The sequence below is a fragment of the Anas acuta genome, chromosome 4, assembly GCF_963932015.1.
Source record: "Anas acuta chromosome 4, bAnaAcu1.1, whole genome shotgun sequence".
NCBI lineage: Eukaryota > Metazoa > Chordata > Aves > Anseriformes > Anatidae > Anas > Anas acuta.
Genome location: NC_088982.1, coordinates 55526258 through 55548218, shown reverse-complemented (window position 1 = coordinate 55548218; position 21961 = coordinate 55526258). Strand labels below are relative to the sequence as shown.

Genomic DNA, 21961 nt, shown 5'->3' with positions numbered 1-21961 from the left:
AGAAAAGTCTTAGTGAACAGACCAGGCTGCAGGACTTTGCCCCATACCTGTAGGAAGACGAGCTAACTGCCCTCAGTGCAACCCTATGTTTATACCACAGTGTCCTGGAAGCTGGAAAACATGATAAATTCAAGGCAGGGAATAGTTTGTAAGAACTCTTAATCTGTGTTCACAGAACAGAAAATCCATCATTCAGTGCATATGATCAGCATATAAGCGCTGTTTTTGAAAGGTTAGTAGTTGTTATGGTTTGCCCTCAGAATCTTAATTATGAAAAATAATAAATATGGCATAGGCAATCGTAGCACTATTAATTTTAATTCATACTTCAAGAGTGCAGAAACACATACACAGATAGTAGCAAACTTTTTGAACTGCATTATGCTAAATTTTTCTCCAGATTAATTAAATGAGTGCTCTTTAACTCTCTTCGTGATCAGCCATAATCAGGCCTTTCATTTCACCTTCAGGCTCATGTTTTCCTGACTGATGCTACCTTCATTAAATTTCTTTTCTTTTTCTTGCATTTAAATAGTTCCTTTTCATGAACATTAGTTGTCCATATGAAATTGTGAACACGGAACTGTTACAAACCAAAATAACTGTATGCTTTCCACTCTGACAGCTGAAAAACTTAGAAAACAGGCTGCTTATGCCGAGTTTTCTCATTACAACTAAATAGGACTATCTGTAAAATTAGGTAACGTTTTCATCCTTGATGGTTTGTCAGTTGTTAACAACAACAACAAAAAAGACAGCTAGCTGATGCAGCGATCTAAATATGAACGTATTAGCAATGCATATCTCCGTTTCGATCACCTTGGCTCTCTTTTTTGGGATGGTTTCAAGAATAGCTATGACCGTGGTGGGATCCTTGACTTGGCCACCTTCTCACAGCTCATGTTGGTGTACTTTACATCACCTGCTATACTCACCTCTGCAGTTTGTTATGCATTTGGTTAGCATGTGGGGCCTCTACGGACAGCTTCTGGGGTAGGACTACTGTGTGACCAGTTTCCCAGAAATGCCATCTTAGCTTAAGAGGATGGTTTTTGATGGAATGGTTATTTCGGCCATGTCTGCTGACTATTATTCAGGACAATGGTACAGCGCGTGCTGCACAGCTCATGTGCACAAACTTGTGTCAGGGCTGCCCTCAAAGGCATTTTTCTTTTGTCCATCAGTGAGTTTGTCACACCTGTCACTGTTTCCAGTGGGAAATGAGTTGGATAGACACGGATGGATTTGGGGAGGCTCCTGGTGATGTCTCACAGCCCTGTAAGAGCAAACCTCAGTAACCTGCCCCCATTCGCGTGCCTCCAATAAGGCGACCAAACACCCAGCCTGGGTAGCCCCCGGCCGAAAGCACACACACACATCACGCCAGCACGCACATTTACTTCGCTCTTACAACTTATGTGCGGCCTAGGCTCTCGCCCAGCTGCCTCAACCCCTCAGGCAACTCGGCGGCCCCCCGGCGGCTCCCCGCGACATGGCGGCGGGGCCGCCCGCCTCCCCGCCCGCCCCTTTCCCCGCCCGCTCCCGCTTTGGCGCCAAGGGGTGAAGGCGAGCGGCGGGATGAGCGCCCAGCGGCCCGGCCACGTTAACGGGTACGGCTCCGGCGCCTCCTGCCCGGCACGGCCCCGGGGCTGGCGGCCCGGAGGGGGTGAAAGCGAGGGGCCCCCGGGCCGGGCCGGCCGCTTTCGAGGAAGCTGCGCCCGGTTCTCGGCCGGGGAGTCGCGGGGGCAGGCCGCGGGGCGCTGCGGGGGGCTGGGTGTTTCTAGAAAGCGCCTGCGATTAGGGGCTTGGGGGGGAGCCGGGGTGTTGGTATTCAGTGTCGCTTCTCGGTGGGGAAGGTCTGTTTCCTGCTTTCTCTCAAAAAGCTGCCCCCCAGTGAGGAAGGTGTAGCGACCTGCCGGGGAAAGGTGCCGAGCCTCAGGGCCGGCGGGCCCGCTTGGTACAACGCCGGTCACAGGCAACACGGGGAGCCCTCACGGGGCCGGTGTGGGGAGCCGGCTGGCCTTTTTTTATTTATTTACTTTTTAAAAAAATACCCTCCCTCCTTCTTACCCTAACTGCTGCAAGTTGAGTGTCAGAACATTGATAGGTGATCTTCAGGAGCATAATCCATCCTGCAGAAAAAGAAAAAAAAAAAACACTCCTTAATACATTCTAGTTGGAGTATAGTGCACGTGGTATCACAAATCTGAAAGCTGCAGGAAAAAAAAAAAAAAAAAAGCCTGATACCCTGTTGTTCCTGAGTTGTAGTACCTTGTTGTGTAACTGACCACCATAAATCTTGAAGTGATGTATTCTGTCCTAGGATCCTCAGCTACATCTTTCATTAAGGGAGACTTTTTTATTTTTTAGTAGCTGAATGAAGCTTCTTCATTTCTGAGACAGCGTGTTACAGTTTACTTGAAGCCTGGATGGATGCAAAAGAGCTGAGAAGAAAGGCATTGTCCTTTAGTTACAGAATCTTTTCTCTGTTTGCCTTTGAAATACAGTTTATGCAGACTTCCCTGCAGACTACAAATCACTGTAGAATTTGAAGATTTTTTTTCGTCTTTCTTGAGTGGTGTTATCTTCATGGCTTTTACTTCCCATCACTTTTACTCATGAGTTCTTAGGAATTATCACAAGGATAAACCTTATTTGCTCCTTTTACAGCCAGCTATCATATTTTCTAGAATAGCCTTTATTTGTGCAATTCTAGAACTTACAAATGAGTGTGAGGAGGGTGACCAGCTGCCCAAAATCTATAAACTTAATTTTCCTTTGTGTGCTTGAGTGCTAGCCAAGTCCTTGGCTTCTGCTCAATCAGAAATGAAGTGTTTTATATCCATTTCACACTCCTGTGTTCCTGTGCATTGAGCTGAGGGAATTATCTAGCCAAACATTGTGATGTTAAGTAGAAGTAATTGAGTAAGGGTTTTTTTGTTTTGTTTTTTGTGTTCCCTTTGATGTAAGCCTTCTGCTCATTTTTCAGATATGCTCCTCTCCCTGTTAAGTTGGTACTTCGAGGGACTTCCACTTACATAGTGTTCTGTACTTATAAGCAAAGTAAATAGGGGCTTTGTTGTTTTTTGAATAACTAGGGTTGCTAGGGAATAATTTAACAAAAGGAGATCTCAGGATCTCTTATTTCAGAGTGCTATTGTTTTTCTGGAGAGCTTTTCTCAAAATATTTCATTTGGTGTAGTTCTGTATTGAGTCTTCTGTGTCTCTGCTGAGGGCTCTCTGAAGACATCCCTGTGAATGTCACTTAGTTTGGAATGTATTAGAGTAATCATTTGAAGTCTGCTGATGTTTTCGATTGTGTAAACCTGCTTTTGTGACATTTTTTAAATAATCACTCAAATCAGTTTAAGTACTTTTTTTGTATTTTAATTAACCTGTCAGAGTTCAGTTTGGTGTGGAAAAATGGCAAGACTAGTAAGGCAAGCCTTAAATCTTTCTGCTGTGAACTTGTTCTCTGAACACTATTCTTTCTTAGTAGGATACCATTCCAACCCTTTAGCTGAACTGATTGAGGCTAGTTTGGGCATTCACATTTTTGTGTTTGCTTTCATAGTTGACAGTTTTTCACACTATTTGCAGTATTGTCAGTGTGAGAGGTGTGCTGGTTGCACAGAGAATATACGTTTCTCCCACCTTACACTGAGATGATGGCCTCAATGATAATTCTCATTCATTCCACAGAAAAGCCAAAACTGCTTAGTTGTAAGATGCCATATACAAACAACTCAAAAGCAGCAATTTGGTTTTAGTAGATAGCACCTTTGTAGTTTTATCATTTGTGTACCAGCATTCTCTTCAATAAATAGTGTAACCTCAGTGTGACAAGCTAACTGCAAGCCTCAAATATATGCTATTATATTTTTTGTTATAAAAATAACAACTAACAAAATACTTACCTTCTAATGTTTGTGCTTGGAAGGCGCTAGTACTAGAGTGGCTACAAGATGTTTTGCTACTTGCAGTTACCTATGAAGTATTTTTCTGCATGGCTCAACATTGCTAGAAGGGTGTCTCAGTCTCCTTCCTCTTTTTCCTAAAATACCTTAAGCTGCAGTCCTTGGTAAGAGGGGCCCAAGAAGAAAAGTACTGCACTGCTTGTATTTTTATAGGCTATTTACTGTCTGGTATTTGTTCCATGAATCACTGGAGAGCCGGTAGAATCGTGACATCAGTTTGTTTTTCAAGTGTAGCAATGGTAAGTGGGATCTGGGGGAAGCGTATTTGGTTTCAATATTTTCCTTTAAATTTGCTAAGCTTTAATATATCGGAGGGGAGAGAGAGATGTCTTTTCCCTCTTTGAACTGGAAAGCACAGAATTTTTTCTTATGCTGTCCAAGCAGCCTTTCAACCACAAGGAGGCAAAAGAAAGTGATGAGGCACATCCCCCCTGCCTGTTCCCCCAAACAAACCCCCCAATGTAGGGAAAGAAACTACTTTTCATGCCACACTTTTTTAATTCTAAGGGAAAAGTTCTTCAATCTATCTCGTATCTTCTTTTAGGAAGCTTTCATAAAGAGCATAATCTCAAGAGCAACTTAGCAGGGGCCTATCAGAATAGTTTACAAGGTCAGATTGTTGCCAGTAAGTGTTGCATTGAGAGGCAAACTCACGGCTATAATTGTACAGACAGAAACGAAAGCCTGCACAGGAAGCTTCCAAATAGAAATCTAACGAACACTTGTCGTAGGCAGAAGTACAAAATAGCTTAGATTAGAGGCTTGCAGTTAGCGCAGTCATCATAAAAAAAAAATTATGTTGTTTGACCGAAAAGAATGCCAGTACATGATATACCTGAATCTTAGAAATATACAAGGCGTTATCTATCAAGGATAAATTGCTCTGTCTTTGAATAGCGAAGTGCTCTGAATAGCTCAGCCTTCTTATCTAAAACTGAAATTTGCAACCTCACTTGGGTGCCTTTCCCCTGAATGGAAATGTTGCATATATAAGTTCTTGGAAAGCACATAACACCGACTATTTTACTGCTAAAATATTGGTGAATACATGGTGGTCTTAGCCACAGTCTGATCCTGGTTAAATTAATCTTGTACACATTTAAAGAATACAGTCTGTAATAACTGTACATATGTGTTGTTTACTGATTTATTTTTTTTTCCCCATAAAATGTAGTTTTGGCAATGAAGCATCCTGCAGAAAACGAGAGGATTATTTGGAATGGCCTGAATATTTTATGGCCGTAGCATTTTTGTCAGCACAAAGAAGCAAAGATCCAAGTTCTCAGGTAAGGAGGCAATGCATAAGAGTAACATAACCTAATCTGTGTTGCACATCACATCAGATGCACATGTAGCACTTTCAGGGTTTTGTTATTAAAAGTTATTTCAGTATATAGCTATTGAATTTTTAACATGGTCAGCACTTTTTGTTACAGAAATTCTCTTATTGGGTCTGACCTCATGTGTATAATTCTGTATGTACGTTTGCAGCTTGGAGTTTTGTAAATCTTCTCTTCATCTGAAAGTTAAGATGACATAGACGTTTTCTTCTTTTTCTAGTAAATATGGTTACTGTTATAGGAGGATGTAACTACTGAAAGTTTTAGACTGTAATTTCTTAAGACATAGCATCTCAGCAAGTTCCTTTTCCTCACCTGTAAGAGTATAAAAATTCCCTGTTGTTTGTTCTTGGATTGATTTGAGTTGTCATCTGGTTTGGTTTCTCCTTCCAGTTCTCCTTGCCCCTCCAATTCATTGCCTCTTTCTCCATTCTTTACTTCTTTCATGTGCCTCTCTTGCACTTGAATATCGGTTGGAGTTGATAGATAACCTCTCCTGAAACATGCTGTTCTGCAGCGCCCAGTCATCCTGTTAGTCTTCTTTTGTGTGACAAATTTCTGGAAGAAAATCCCAACAAAGCAATGGATTAAAATGTGTATTAACAGCTTGCTCAATTACTTGCTGGCTTCTGTACGTTATGGCTCTCACTTCTCTGAATCATACTTATTTAGGACTAAATTCCTGTTACCCAAGTGCTGGTTAATAAACACATTGTGCAAAGTAAAATTAACTCTGTTGCTGTTTCAATACATATAAAATATGGACAGAAAATGTAAAAATGGGGCAGTTCGTCACCCTAAAAGTAGGGTTCCTGTGCAGACTTTTATTAAAGTAATAAAGGGTGGCAGTTAAATGGTCTGGTATTTTGCTGCATGTTTGCATAAACAAGCCACAGAGGTTTGTGAGCTTATCTCTAGGTCAACACTACCACATTTTTATTTATCTTCCATCCATTTTCTTTAGCTCCTGCTGATAGTTTGGGGAGCTAAACTGCAAGAAAACTTACGCTTAGTACAGTTAGTTCTGTGCTGGTCCTGCTCCCTGAACTTGGTTCACTTTATAGCCAGACAAGGAATGGTGCTGGCAGACTAGTTTGGGACTGCATAACCAGAGGGTAGCGGGCTTGCATCTGCCCTGATTTATTTTAAAGCTCTGCCAGTTAGGTACAGTTGTGGCCTTGGTTATCGTATCCTTGTCGTGCTCAAGACAGTGCGACTTAATACAGGGTAAAGCTTGTATCTCTTAAATTACATATGTAGGATTGGCTTTTCAAGTTCAGATTTTATTGTGCTTGTTGATACATTATTTTTCATGCTGCTGATACTATATAAGTCTTATTTTATCTAGGTGGGTGCCTGCATTGTAAATTCAGAAAACAAGATTGTTGGAATTGGATACAATGGGATGCCAAATGGCTGCAGCGATGATGTACTGCCTTGGACGAGAACAGCAGCACATAGACTAGACACAAAATATCCTTATGGTAAGGCATCTTGTGGTTGACAAATCAAGCTTTTGATGTCTGTATATGTGAAAGTTCATTTGGTAAAACGTCAGTCAGTTTTTCTTCCACTCACCCAACTTTGTTAATGTGCACGTGTGATATGTCAGGATAAAAATCACAGCTGTGAAAGTAAATGAAAAGTCTTCATGAAGGACTGAATTCCTCGTGAAATATATTCATGAATGGTTAGCTGGTTTGGATTATGTAATGAAAACTTGTAAATAGAATGCAGCTCATCAGCACACAGTCACAGCGTATGCAAATGATTGCTGTTTCAGTGTGTTTGTCTCCACGGAAATTACTGAGAGCATGTATATGCAAAACAAATAATTGTGTCTAAAGTAGCGGTATTAAAATTGTAAACTCTAGTGGCTGTTGGAAATTCCAGTGTTCAGATGTTCATGGCATAGACAGTGCATATTATGAAAGAGTTGAATTTTGTTTGTCTTGAAGTGTATCATCACATTCTGTGCCTCTATCTTATGTGGTATACAGCAGATCTGTCCTGCTACAGGTAAAGTGACTTGCATTGTTCATTTCAACCTATAATTTGGTTCACATTTACTAAATTGAGAGGATGAATGAAGAACAATGACAGTTTCATGGTAAATACACGTGAGTGCTGCTTTGGATCCTGTCTTTGCCTTTGCAGCAGGCTTAGTTTGGCCTTCTGCAAGCCTGCTTTGAAGGGTTCTCTGAATATCGGTGGTACAAGGCTGTACTGTTGCCCCTCTGGGCCACAGGCTTGAAGGAATCAGTGAAGATAACCCAGTGGACTGCGTCAGGCTTCACTCCACGAGGACTACCTCTTGGGCATGGAAATGAATGGTATTGGGAGCTGCCTTGTGGCCCTCAGTAGCTTATGTTGGGCAGGAACTGTGGTTAGGACTGATAAGGAAGGAGAGAGTGCATTCTCTCTTCCATCCCCCTTCATCTTTCTGCTTTCACACCAGCTCCTGCTGAACCTCTGTGGGATGAGACCAGTGGAGCAGGAAAAATGGGTATTAGGAGCTCCTTCGTGCTGTGCCACATCTTAGTCTGTCCTGGGCTCAGGAGTGGAAGGGCGAAGAGTCACAAAGCTGAACAAGAGCCCTGAGGAACTCTCCCTTTCCTCCTACATAGGTGTAGGGAAATGAGCACCAGAATCTGGCTTTTTGAAAGATACTGAATCCTTCAGTATACAGTATTTATCTCTATCTAGTAATTCCTGTTTTTTATTTTCTTACAACTTACAAAAATTGATCTGATACAGAAATTAGACTTGCGTTAGTTTTGAAATTCCCTGTTTCACCCAAAGTTCTCTCTGAAAACTGACATTACTATAGCGTTGAAGTGAAAGATTATATGCAGTGGTTCAGCTCAGTCAGTTTTGTATCTGAGTTCTTACAACTCTGGTACTTGTCCTAATTCAGTTTACCAGTTTGCTATAAAACCTCTAACATTAACTCTTAAACTTGATACAGTTTAATATTATTTTTCTTAAGAGATGCATTGCTGATAGTAGGGCCAGCTCCTGCCAAATTTTAACATCTGCTCTAAGGCACAGCAGCAGTGGTTTTACGTACAATGAAGGTCCCATAACGGTACCGCGTGGTATGACTGCTCTTTATTTATAGGGTGTGGAAACAAGCATTAGCCCATTGATTAAATACAAAGTACTGAAAACAGAATATTGATTTTGGTTGAGTCGTAATGCTTGCTGTTAGGTCTCAGTTCTGAACTAAGATCAGTGTGGGTGGTCTTTGGCATGTAAGCACGTTCCAGGAGAGATGCAGAAACAGGGCAGTCTCTATATAAAGTTGATCAACTTAAACTAAAAAAACTGTATGGATTTGTGGGGAATTTTAGCAGGAGATATTGTGAGATTTTTTTTTTTTATTTTTAGTTAACACTGACTCCAAAAGATGTAGAATGTTTTAGTGAGTAAAAACCTCGTAACACATGATGTTTAAAAACTGCACTAACCAATCTAACAGCCTGGAGAGCTGATTTCCTTTCTAGGAGTTGGTCTAACTAGCACCCTTCCCCCCAAAGAATCTTAGTCTTCACCTCATTAAAAAAAATCACAACTTTGTAACGTAAAATGTCTGCTGTGATGAATAAACGACCTATTTTGTAATTCACAGATCATTTAAACTCTAGCAGTTTCTTATTAATCTTGATAGCACAGTTGACAGACCAGACAAGTATATAAAAAAAAAAATCTTCTGCTTAAAAAAATTCTGGTAGATGCAAAGAGACACATAGAATCACTGCTAAAATCTCATTAAACTGTCATGTTTTCCTTTCTGCTTTTACTAATCATCACAGCATTTGTGTAAATTGAACTTTCTATCCTTGACTTTTCCTGACTAGCTTGTTCGCAGACGATACAGTCTTACTGTGTGCTCCATTAGCTTATCATGGGAATGCTGGCACTGTATTCACTACAGCTGCAATGTAACTTATGGGGTAAAGCTGATGACAGTTGTGCATGTACCACCAGAGTAACCTGGAAGATGCCTTCTAGAGCTATTTTATGCATTTGCACCGCTACAGGACAGGACTGGGGTTGAATTTGAGTGCTGCCCTCCTTCCTGGTTTTATGTACTGTATTAGTTTAGGTATAAACATCAACTAACTTTTTCACAGGGTGTTTTGGACCACCCTGACTGGTTTTCTCCACAACAAAGCCTGGGTGTTTCTCTGCAAATGGCTTACTCAGAGACTGCTCCAGAAGTCAGGGTGGAAGAAAGGCTGTAAGAAAGCTCTCATTCTTCATGGGCCTATCATGCAAAGCCTGCTGAGATGGTATGCTTAACCTTCCTCCCTCCCTCAGGCCGTACTGGGGGATATGCAAGGCATACTCTGTTTCATGCTGTGAAAATACCACTGGTGGGCTGCAAGAAAGCCATCTCATTTCTTTATGCACTTTGAACATACAAAATATGTGTGTGTTGCCACGGGACTCTGGAGATGTGGAGCCGCGAGGAAACCCGGGGCCAAGTGCTGTGTAGTGCTGCTGGAGCCCTGAGAAAGAGGAGCAGGAGCCAGTCTGTGCCAGTTGGCCTCGAGGCCAGGGGTCAGTCCCTGGCCCTGTCTGTGTTTAGTAGCACAGGCATAGCAGGGGATTGGGCCCAGAGGCTATCTGTGCAGAAGTCTGTTAGATGATCCTATAATAAATTTATTGAGCTCCAGCAGAACAGATGGGTACGTTGACCCCACAGCTCTGATCATTTTCATTGTTTCATGGCTAGAAAACTTCCTGTTTCCATGCTAGATTTATTTATTGTTAGTTTATACATTATTGTGTATGCCAGCGTTGTTCTTTTAGCTTTCCTTACTCCGTGCCATCAATGTTTCTTCTTCCTTTCTCCCTCTGCCTGTGCACTTAGTGATAACAGTAATCTTTTGAACTTTTATTTTTTTTTTAAGGCTAAACAAGTCCCATCACTCTTAAATTTTACTGCATCTTGAAACCTGTTGGCTTGAAATTCCCTAGTGTCTCGGTTATCTGTGTCTGCTGCAATATATGGTACGTTGTACACGTCTAACCTGCACCCTGAAGTACGGCTTCTGTTCAGCTCAGTGTTAAGAAACAGGCTGTGCTTGATTTAAGAAAAAAAAAATAAAAAGGAATTTACGCATACCTAAGTGTAATCTGAGCTGCTACTGAAAGAAAGCATGAAAATGTGGGAGGTAGTGCTCACTTTACCTTAGAGAGTGTAGATGTTTGCATTTGTACAATCCTGGAATCCTAATGTGGATCACCTGTACCGGTACTGCACATTCCTTGTGAGAGTTTTGAAACTGATTACAACTTTTCTTTCCAGCTGCAGAATATATTTGAACAGTTAAGTAGTATGGCCTTGTTATGTCAGAAAGTAGTTAGTGTTTTGCAGAGTGCCATCTTTCACAGCACAAAATCAGGCTTTTGTTGCTTTGTGGGAACTGGTTCTTTCCAGGCTGCCAGTCAGTGACAGGAACAGGGATGTTTCTGTGCACACGAGAGAAACTGAAGGCTAGTTTTGGATACCTACTTCACTAAGATGTTATTAAAAGCTCTTTCTAAAGCTTTGTGTTCAATACAGTGTGTAGAACCTTCTTAATAATTAGATGAAATTCTGGCTTTCAGTGTCAAAGTAAGTGCCCTCTATTACTGTTAGATGAATGCAAGGATTTGATGATGCACAGTTTCCTCTCACTGATCATTTAAAGTACTATGTTTTTCTCCTATTATCGTAAGTCTTCCCACTAATGCTAGTTGCTGCGCTCCTGTTATGCCCTCTGTCTCCACTGTAATCTAAGAACATCTATTTGACAACCAGTCTCTAATTAAGAGAGTTTTAAATTAAAATGACTGGCAAATATAGAAACCTCCTAAGCAATAGAGAAAATATTCAGTAAATATGCTTACAAATATTTATACAGGTTCAGATATGATAAAATATGTGCTGTGGCAAAAAGTATACTCTAATTGAAGAGTACCTGCTGTGTAAAATGAAACAAACTGTTAGCAACATTTTGTCGTGTTAGGATTATGAGCTTTTCGTCATCTTTTTAAAGAGATGAACACTTGAAGATATTCAGGCAAATGTTACTTCTGTAGAAGCTGTTATTTTGACAGCACAAAACTTGATAAGGCACTATGAAGAAGTGTGATGCTCTCTCTCCAACTGGCAGTGCAAAGCTGAGGCTTCAACTGGAAGGAGGATCTATAGGAGACAGTCCCTACCTACAGCCACTCACTCACTTGTCCTGCATGGATTTCTTTCCAACTTCAGTGTCACACACCAAATCTCTAGAAAGCTTGGAGATTTGGAAACACTGAAAGTAATTTCTCTTGTTCTAATTGTCCCTTAAGAAACAGCCCTGTGTTCTTGCTGAGATTTGAATAGACTTGGAGCAGTGTGGGAGGAACTGGAAAATGGGTTGCATTGGCTTAGTGCTTCTGAGGTTCTGAGAGGGGCTTCCCCAGCCTGTCCTGGCAGATTTTATGTCGTGCTCGTAGATGGGCTGAGTACAAATTACTGAGGTGGGGCCATTCCCTTTTCCTGACTGCAGTCTGAAGAGGCTGACTCCAATGAAATCTGGTCATGTTATCCTTGCCTTCCTACCCTGAGCACAGCAACAGCCCTTCCTCCAACACACGGAGGAAGAAGGGCTGAGGGCAGCATCAGCCCTACATCAGTGTCCTGCCTTCTGCTAATGTAGTCGCCTGCACCCATCCCCGCGCTTTCACAAAGGGTTAAAAAAAAAAATTGGCATAATTCTACAAATTCTGGATCCACTGACCACTGTCCCCAAGGGATGGCACTCCAGACCCCGTGCGTTTCAGTAACACCTCAGTGCCTTCTGTGATCCTTGCTGTATCAGGTCCAGCAAGTAGAGGGTAACAGTAGAGGTGGAGCTTGGACAAATACTGAATGGATGAGGGGCAAGAACATGAAAAGGTGCAAATTTTACCAAAGGACTGAGAACAAGTGGGCCAAATTACAGAACTCCCTGTATTTATTTCTGTGCCAGCTTTATGTTTCAGAACACCTTGCTAGGACCATGTATCTGAATCAAGAACCTGTAGTATTTGTCAAGTTAGTTAACGTGGCAGTATAAAATCTTATGTTAATAAGTAGGTCAAAACTTGTTGCACAACAGTCTGTATTCATTTGATTGTATTCCCTTTAAGCATAACACTATATTTAGTACACAATTTCTCTAAATTCCTAGTCTGTTTCTGTTAGTAATTAATCACATCAGGTCACTCCCTGGAGGCCTTCCTTTTGATTTCTTTTTAAAAGGTGACATGTTATGGTGGTCCCTTCAGGTCTTCATCAGGCATATGAGTCTTTTAACAGAATTAATAAGCATTTTGAATAATCATATGGTTCCTATAAAATCATTTATCAGAACACTTTTAGAAGGTGGGAAGAATAGTTCTGACACTGCAAGAATGTGTTCATGGTAAGCGTTTAATTACTGAAAAATGACCATTAGTAGGGTTATTAGGGGTCACCTTTTTACAGGTAGGCTTAAGGATGAGTGCTATCTTACATGTACAACACGAAGCAATACGCAATTAGAAAACATAGGAACACAGTATTAATTAATACTAGCAGTAACGAAGCAGTCATTCCTCTGCTTTTTTTTTTTCTTCCTCTCGCGAACACTGTAGCAGGTGGTGGGAGTGTCACAGGACACACTAACTTCTCGTTGCATGGTTATTTCTTCAGCTAATGAAGTCTTTAGAGAATACTTTTCAAGTCACTTTTCCAACATAGAAACCAATGTTGCAGACCTACTATAATATTAACTATATGTGAATAATATTTAAAAAAAGGAAAAAAGAAAAAATAGCCCAAACCACTACTGACACTGGGGGCCCCCACAGGTATTGTAAAAACTCTTAGTTCTACCAGTCTGTTTAAATAAACAGCTTTCAGGGTTCTGAATGCTGTGCACCTGTGAAAGGTTACTGTAAGTTAGCCTCTTACTGTCTGAGAGAGAACAATATGTTACTAATCCTAGTTGGAGCTCTTAACAGGCTAGAAAACTTTGTAATACTCTAAATGTGGTACTTATTATACCTAGAGATTTTGGACTCCTGGATTTGATTTCTGTTTCCTTCAGTAATGCTCTATACAAAGTTTGGCAGGTCTATGAGATAATCTGTTACCCATCGAAATTTCTTATCTATAAATGGGTCAATAGTCAATGCCTGTCTGCCAGAGAGAGGGAAAACGAGGAAGAGGGGATCAAGAGCGATGGCAGAAAACCTGAAAATATTTGTCTGATGCCTGTACCTTCTTATGGACCATCTGACGTAACACCTCGTACAGGGGCCAGTAGCAGATGTCTAGGGAAACGTACGCAACAAAGACACATAAAATAGCAGTACCCCAGAATAATAATCTTCCACGTTCCAACTACTGAGACAGGATCGTTTTGTATTTAATAGCCCAGTAAACTGGAAAAAAAATACTGGAGAAAAAAGATGACTTTTTGAATCAATGTCTTTAGTTCCCCACTCCTTTGTGCAGCAAGGGGTATTTAGTTGAGCAAGTGTGCATGCAAAGCCCACCTCCTTTTGTTTTTGAAATTTAAATTCTGCCAGTTTTGTTAGAGACCCTGCTACTTATTGTCTTGGAATGATTAGTTTCTACTTCTCGCTTGTTATCATTGGTCTGTCCTTGTCCCACCACTCTAGAGAGTTGTCCTTGTTCTTGACTTCAGATTGTATTAGCATGATCAGGAGGTGAATATTTTCCTTCCCTTACTCCAGCTGATTATCTTTTACAAGTTATTTTTGGCCTGAAATTGTTTTTGTTTGGGAGATTTGTTGTTGAAAATTTGCAGAATCCCACAGTTTCTTAAAGGCTCTTTCTCATCAGCGCAGGAAGGAAGCTTGTTGTAGTACTAATAACAAAATGTGTCTGGTTTTATGGCTGAAGATTTCTGAGTTTTAGTGAAAGAAAAATATTTACTGAAGGAATTAGGGTTGGTTTCTTTTTTTGACTTCTGTGAGCCTTTGAAAACATTCCCTCATCCTTCTTTCTGGAGGCCTTCGAGACTGGTGCCTGGGACGTAAGTATGTTGTTCAAAGAAACTTAAAAGTGATGGTTCTGACCTGTCAACACAACCTGGTTCCAGCTGCTGAAATTATGATGCTTTGTTTTTCCCTCAATCTTCTGTAGCCCCAGATAAATAATTCTGTGGCTGTTTCATGTGAAGGTAAGATTACTGCAACTCAGCAATATGTTTGGAGTTAAAATTATTTTCTGAGTCTTCCAAGTTTGTAAAATGGTATATCTTATATACTTAATGGAACATGTTTAAAATTGTGTGATTTGATTACAGTAGTAATAGAAATAATAGTAATAGAAACCTCTTTTTCGTTGTTAATTTCCTATTTTTTATGTTAGTTTCTGGCTTTACTGTTTATGAGAAGGTATGTGGGCAGCATAATCATGGCAGTTCTGGGGACTGCTTGTGGAAGTTGATGCTCCGCTTTCTTTAGCAAGTGTTTGGTCCTTTGTGACTTGCCAACATGGAAAAGTTTGTGTGCTGTAAGTTAGGCTGTAAATTTCTAGTGCATTAGCTGCTACATAGAAAATTCCATGTAGACCTTTAGCACATACGGAAAACATTTCCATTCAGTTCTTGCATGTTGAAAGTGCAACACTCAGTTACTCTGTGCAGTGAGATCATTCACACGTGAGGTCAGTGCTTAGTAGCAACTCTACTGTGAACTTGGGCTCTTAACTTTGCCCATTTTAATTTTCCCATATATGCAAGGGAGAAGACTTTTTCTTCCCCTGCTAATTTTGAAGAATGAATTAAAAAACGCGTAATGTTGTCTGCACATGGAGGTCTCTAGATGAGCTCAAACCCACGCTTCACTTCAGCACCTGTTTACGAAGTAAGTCAGGGTACCAGACAGTTTCTGAGTAGATAGGTGTATGAATTATGCAACTCGCTGTCATTCCTAGGTGTAAACAGGAGGTTCTAGCAGAGATCCTCTTTCCTAATGTTTTTTTCAGAGGTTCACGGTGGATGACATAAACTGAGCTTTTTTCACCTTTGTTTGAGGCACGTTAGGTAATGTACTGATGTGTACAGCATAAAAACTGGAACCCTAAGTTGCCACCTGTCCAGAAAGAGCTATTGTGTTACGGTGGAATAAGGCAGGGTTGTCTGTTGCTACCTGGGCTATCTGAAATCCATGGAGAAATAGAGGACTTTGTTTTCTTGCTTGGGAAGTCTGACACCTTTTAATGAGCAGTAAACTCACTTTAATATTAAAGCCGGGACGTTTTTATGGTTGAGTGTGTCTTGTGTATTCTTGGGGTGAGAGAATCATGCAGCAGCGCTGAGCAGTTCTGGGACCCAGAGGACAGAGCTGCTCAGTTTTACTTCATGATCCTCCTGCCTTTAAGAGCACACAGTGCGCTCTTATAACCATAAGAATGTTCCTATCTGTGCATGTAAACACATAAATGAGCTGTTTTATACTGGCAATTAGATGCTCTAGAGAGTTGTGAAGCTGTGAGATATTGCTTCACTTAGGGTGGTTGCAACTACTTGGCCCACAGCCTAAGGCTTTGTTGCCTGCTATAGGTGTTAGCAAATGGCAATGCTAATGTGCTTAATGATATCATTACTAATCGGCAGCCTGGTCAGAACAATTGACCTTCATTGATCTTGGTATTTCTGCTTTTATTTCTTCCTTTGCCCTTTATGACAAGCTGTGCAAGCTATTTGCCTTTGAAAGGATGTAAGCAGTTATATTGTAACACTTTAATTTTAGTTTGACTGATTTATTTTAATGAACAGTATTATGAATTGTGGTGTGTTTTTTTTTTTAATCAGTATGCCATGCTGAATTGAACGCCATCATGAACAAAAACTCAGCTGACGTGAAAGGCTGCAGCATGTATGTTGCCTTATTTCCATGTAATGAATGTGCAAAGCTCATCATCCAGGCAGGTAAGGAGTAGTGCCAACTTGATTTGTCAGGGTTGCAGAGCTGCCGTCTCGTTGGTATCTTATCACGGATGTATTTGATGTTAAATTGCTGCTGTTAGATCTAAATTAATTGCACTGTCAACTTCATAAGATGCTACTTGTGGGTTTTTTTTGCATCTGAATGGTGCCAAATTTTTCCAGTGCTAATTGCATCTTCTGTGATTCTAAGCGTGCTTCTAATTTAGGTTTGTAACTTCTTAGACCAGGAGCTGCCAAAGAACAACACAGGCTTTGCATATAATTACTGTCAATTTTACTGTGCTCTGACACATTGAATAGAGTAGGGCAGAAAGAAATAAACTTCTGCATGACAAAAGGTCTGTTGGGAGTATATACATGAAATTTTAATTTGAATGTGATGCATAGTAGATATTTGAAGATTTTAAAATATCTTTGCGCATAAATGTCATAAGACTTCTATGATCCTATTTAATTATGTCTTTCATTACAATTGTTATAAATCTGTGCCACAGCAGCAAGTGTGCTGGCCTAAATGTGTCGCCTTTTCCAGATTAGGCATATCTGCAATAGGCTTCAGTTCCATAAAAATCTCTGCTTAAGGCAGCATATATTTTGCAGCCTTAGCATGGATTGCCATTCTGGGGATTTCCTCTTGCCACTAACGGCCATTGGAATCTAGGAAGAAAGAAAGCAGCAAAAAGAATACTTCTTTATTTTGGTCAGTAAGGCTTGAAGTGAAGAGGAATGAAGGTGGAAGACAATCATATTCTGTATGCTTAATTCTCTTATTTACATAATAAAAATCAAATGGTTTTCAAAGTAGATTTGCTGCTTGTTCTCAGTGTAGTCACTCACTCATCCTTTTCCTTATGCAGCTAGGTCAGCAGAAAAATAGCAGTGTATTGATATTTATGGTATCCGCTAATACAGTAAGATATTGATAGGCTCTGAAACATTCGTAACTTCTCTTGGGTCAGCCTTTACGCTTCTCCTTTAAGTACAGCACAAATCGTTAATTTAGGCATAGATCATTCAACCATTTGAGAGAATGTGTGTTTATAAGGATTTAAACCTGGGATTTAAAGTTATTTATAAAACAGAAAACAAAAGAAAAAGAAAAAACTATGCATTTGGAAGGGGAATGACATTTGGGGTTAAGTTCTTTGTGAGGAATTTCATCCACATTAGAGAAGTAAAAAGGCAAGTTTTCAATAACTTTTTGCAAAAGTACTTATTTCCTAGTCCATTTATCTTATGGGTTTGCTGGCAAGTTTTTGGTTCTGATTTTCTGTGGTAAACTTAGGTGAAAGTGGAGAAAATACTCTCTAACGTTTTTAAGAGAACTGTTTTCCTTACACACCCCTCTATTCAAGTGCAACCTGTAATATTTGGGGAAGCAGAGAGTTCTAAAGTATGTGGATGAGTGCTGTCTTTTCTGATTTTGTGCACCAGTTCTAATGTCCTTACTTTTTTTTTTCCTTTTAATATAATCCTAACATTTTTTTCTGTATGACCTTTCTAGGCATAAAGGAAATTATTTTTATGTCTGACAAGTACCACGACACTACTGAAATGACAGCAGCACGGCGGATGTTTGATTTAGCTGGTATTGTATACAGGCAAGAGAGCTTTCAATTAACTTTATTTTGGAAAGGAAGAAAATGATGTGTGACAGAGACCAACTTTAGGGCAATTGTTTTTTTCTTTGCATTTGTTTGTATGAGAAAATGGTCCACTTGGACCATTCCTGGACTTTTCTTTAGAGACTGTCAGTGAAATTGTGGATGTGATGGTTCATTTGTTACATTGTGCTCAGAGTCATCACTGACCCTGCTTTGAACAGGAGGTTTGGTAAGATGACCTCCCTTACAACATGAATTATCCTATGAATTGGACTGAAATGACCAATTTATTTTCTATGGATTACCTGATATTTATTGAAAGTTTAGTATCTTCACATTGCAGTCAATTTAGGCAGGTATCAAACCAGCCAAACGTATATAATTATTGGTGCCTATAGATGTCCAGTCTTCTTTGGTCAGCTTTTCTTGTGATAAGAGTGTAAAGCATGGAATATTTGCCTTAAAGAGAATTTGAAAAATGTTTGACGACTAGGATTTTTACAGATGCTGGCAGAGATACCTAAAGACAATCAGGGTCAGGATTAAAGGGAGGGCAGGGATTGGTGACATTATAGTGGGGTTCTGCTACAGGCCACCAGACCAGGAAGACCAAGTGGAGGAGGCCTTCTGTAGACAGGAGCAGCCTTGTGTTCACAAGCTCTGGTCCTCATGGGAGACTTCAGCTGCCCTGATACCTTGTTGGAAGGACAACAAAGCTATTTTGCCTTAGTCTTCACTTGCAAGAGCTCTAGCCACACCACCCAAGTCACAGAAGGCAAAGGCAGGGACTGGGATAATGAACAGCCCGCTGCAGGAGAAGATCAGGTTCAAGACCACCTAAAGAACCTGAAGGTGCACAAGTCCGTGGGAGCTTATGAGATGTCCCTGAGGGAACTGCCGGATGAAGTTGACCCTGGAGGTGCTCAAGGCCAGGCTGGATGGGGCTTTGGGCAACCTGTTCTGGTGGGAGGTGTCCCTGCCCATGGCAGGGGGTTAGGACTGGATGGGCTTTAAGGTCCTTTCCAACCTAAACCATTCTATGATCTGTTCAACAACCAGTGTGATAGCAATAGCATGCTGTGGGTGAGGGTAATTATGCAGTCAGGGAGGCTTTGCAGCTCTAAAAAGTTTTTACAATATTAATACAAAGGCTTTGAAAAATTTGCAAACATAACAATTCTGACAGATAAAATTTTAGGATGAAGGGTACCTACTGGGCTAAGAAACATCCATGAAAAAATATAGCAGTACTTGAAATTCAGTTTTAGGCCTTCAGTGTATTTTGTGTCTACTAAGACTGTTTGACTAAGAAGCATAAATCATTCTCTTGCAAGTCAAATCTTGTAACTTCTACAGGGTGAGAAGTGTTTCTTGTATTTCAGACTGCTATTCTGGACAAAGTGTGTTGCAGTCCTTCAGAGATTTTGTGGTCAGCAGCATGAGCTTTTCTATGTTGATTGTTCTTCATTCTTGTATTGATTATTAAGGATGTAGGTGGTACTTAATGAATCTCTTGAACTGAATTGCGGAGCTTAATTAGGCACTAAATCCACACTATTTGCATAATCCTTTGTTTACTGGTAGACTGTAAAATATATGCTCAGTCCCCAAATACCTTACTTACTAATTGCTGTAGCAGATGCTCTAATGATAATAAAAGGAAACATTTTGTGTCTGTATTAATTTTATAGTTCTAAAGTTACATTTTTAAAATGATTTCCTCTTAACTAGTTTGTTTTTACCCCTGTACAATATGTAACATGAACTATTCCCCTAGCACAAAAAAATATTAAAATACACTGAGGCAAAATATCAAAGTTCTTTGAAAACTTGGTGAGGGGAAAAAAAATGATCAAAATATTTATCAAAATATATTTCAAATATTTTATATACACACATGCGTGTGTGTGTGTATATGTATATATATATAAATGTGCACAGTGTATGGAAATATTTACATACACATTTACCTATACATCTTTCTGTGTGAAGTATTTGAAATATAAATATATATGAACAAAAATCCCAGCCCTGGTAACATGATGCCACCACCTGCAGCTAAGTTGTTAGAAGTCCTTTGACTCCTGGGTAATTTATGAACTCCAATAGCTGAAGAATGTACAGGCTAACCCACTCCATGTGTCTTTGTCTTAGTCTTTCTTGTCCAGGTTTCTTGCAGTCTGTTGCACTGTAATTGGCTCCCACAGAGATGAAAACTATGTGAATCCAAGGAGGATTTTTTCTTTCAAAAATTTAGCTGGAGCTAAAGCAAGCAAAATGTTTTAACTACTCACTAACTAATATCTGTATTTTTCTTTATTTTAGGGAATTCAAGCCAAAATGTAACAAGATCATCATCGACTTTGATTCAATTAACAGCAGACCAAGTCAAAAGCTTCTGTGAATTAAGTCTCATTAAATCTCTAGAAGACTGTGATTATCCTTTTCTAAAAAGCTGCTAATGCCTTTCATCTTGAAGTTCCTTGCAACTTTTTAATGGTTTCTATAGCTAAAGTAGACTTCTAAGAAATGTAAGGCATAAAATGTTCCCCTCACTTCATCTTGTCACGTGGAATCTAAATCTACTTAAAAAAATGTAATGCCTTTATCAAATCTACTTTAAAAGTCTAGAGACGTGTAGTTGAGACAATATAATGTATGTAAAGAAAACTGTTCTGATTCTTGCTGTATCCATCACCACATGCTCTGATAGGCTGTCAGCATTCATTTAGACTCAGTTTAACAGTAGTTCTTACTGTAACTAGAGGTATATCAGAATATGCTAATATATGTTGATCTCTCTATTGGGTATGTGGGTCTAAATAGTTGATTCTAATAGATAACAAAAAATGTTGTCCATGCAAATACTAATCTTCCAACTAGCATAACACTAGTATTTTAAAAGGCTATACAGATTAAAGAATGTGTGATCTTCTACATGCATTATCCAACAATTGGAATATTGATTTTTCTTTTAATTGCTATCTAACAATGTTATATTTGAGGAGAGCTGAGAGAGGAAGTTGTTCTGAGAGTGGTCCATGCTGGAGCAAGCTTCAGAACCCTTTCAATTCCCTTACTTTTCCCAAGACTCTAGAACTGAGAGGGTTAGAGGGAGTAAATCATTTGTCTCTTACCTTTGGGACTCTTATTTGGAGTTGGTTTTCATGTATAGAAGGAAATTAGTTTATTGGTCTAAGTTGTTTCTAGACAATCCAGCATAGTTCAATCTTAAAATTAACCTGTAAGGTAACTGAATCATTTTTTTGCCTTTGAGAGAAATTGGAGATATTCAACCCGTATCCACATCTGTGCCAAAAGAGGTAATTATGGTGTTAGCTTGTTTCCCAGTGCTGGCGTAGTACCTTCATTTTCATAAATGTTGCCTAAAATAATGTCCTTTTTAATTTTATCTTGAGATCTGGGAATAGATTTGAGTTCCTTTTCTCTAATTTGATTTTTTTAAATTAAATATGCCTAATGGCTTTGTTTAGATAACATTGTTGTTGGTGGGTTGTTTTTTTGTTTTGCTTTTTTTTTTTTTTTTTTTTAAATGTGGTTATACTTCAGTGAGCTTTTATTTTCTCGGTAAAAGCTTTGTTTCATATTTTGGGACATTATGTAATTTGGCTTCATACCAGTATTATTAAAGTCTTATTAAAATCCACTACGTTGAAGTAGACTCATTATTATAATATTAAACCATGTGCTTGGCTCCAGAGTGCTGCTGGTTTTGCAATCATATGCAAAGCATATTTTGTGCATTTGTGATATTACATAAAGGGTAATGCTCACGAACCATTTGGCTACTAAAGGGAGCACTGTAATGTATTATAAAATGTGTCCGTTTATAAAGTAATTTCTGACTTTTTTTTTTCTTACAACTGTTTTCCACCTCAGAATTGGTCTGTGGCTTACTGCCAGAAGAAGAAATTTGCACATATGTGGAGGGGGAGGGTGAAACCTGAAAAATTACTTTAATAAAATGTCACTAAAACAGCTTATGCACATCTTTTTCTTTGGCCTAAATTAATAAGTAGAAGCATTTTAAGTTG

The 21961-nt window shown here is 39.6% G+C and overlaps 1 protein-coding gene across 1 annotated transcript; it reads left to right on the top strand.

The window, feature by feature from the left end:
- Window positions 1-1456: 1456 nt before the first annotated feature.
- DCTD (dCMP deaminase) lies at window positions 1457-21573 on the top strand. Its single transcript, XM_068681297.1, has 6 exons — window positions 1457-1610; window positions 5152-5263; window positions 6666-6801; window positions 16168-16284; window positions 17807-17903; window positions 20232-21573. Exons 1-6 carry the CDS (start codon window positions 1579-1581, stop codon window positions 20308-20310), a joined length of 573 nt encoding a protein of 190 aa, XP_068537398.1. The 5' UTR covers window positions 1457-1578; the 3' UTR covers window positions 20311-21573.
- Window positions 21574-21961: the final 388 nt, after the last annotated feature.

Excerpts from the sequence above, each read along its gene's own strand:
- DCTD (XM_068681297.1), top strand. The coding sequence starts at position 1,579 with ATGAGCGCCCAGCGGCCCGGCCACGTTAACGG. Across the intron at positions 5,264-6,665 it reads GCAAAGATCCAAGTTCTCAG|GTGGGTGCCTGCATTGTAAA; the intron begins GTAAGGAGGCAA and ends TATTTTATCTAG. Across the intron at positions 16,285-17,806 it reads AAAGCTCATCATCCAGGCAG|GCATAAAGGAAATTATTTTT; the intron begins GTAAGGAGTAGT and ends TGACCTTTCTAG.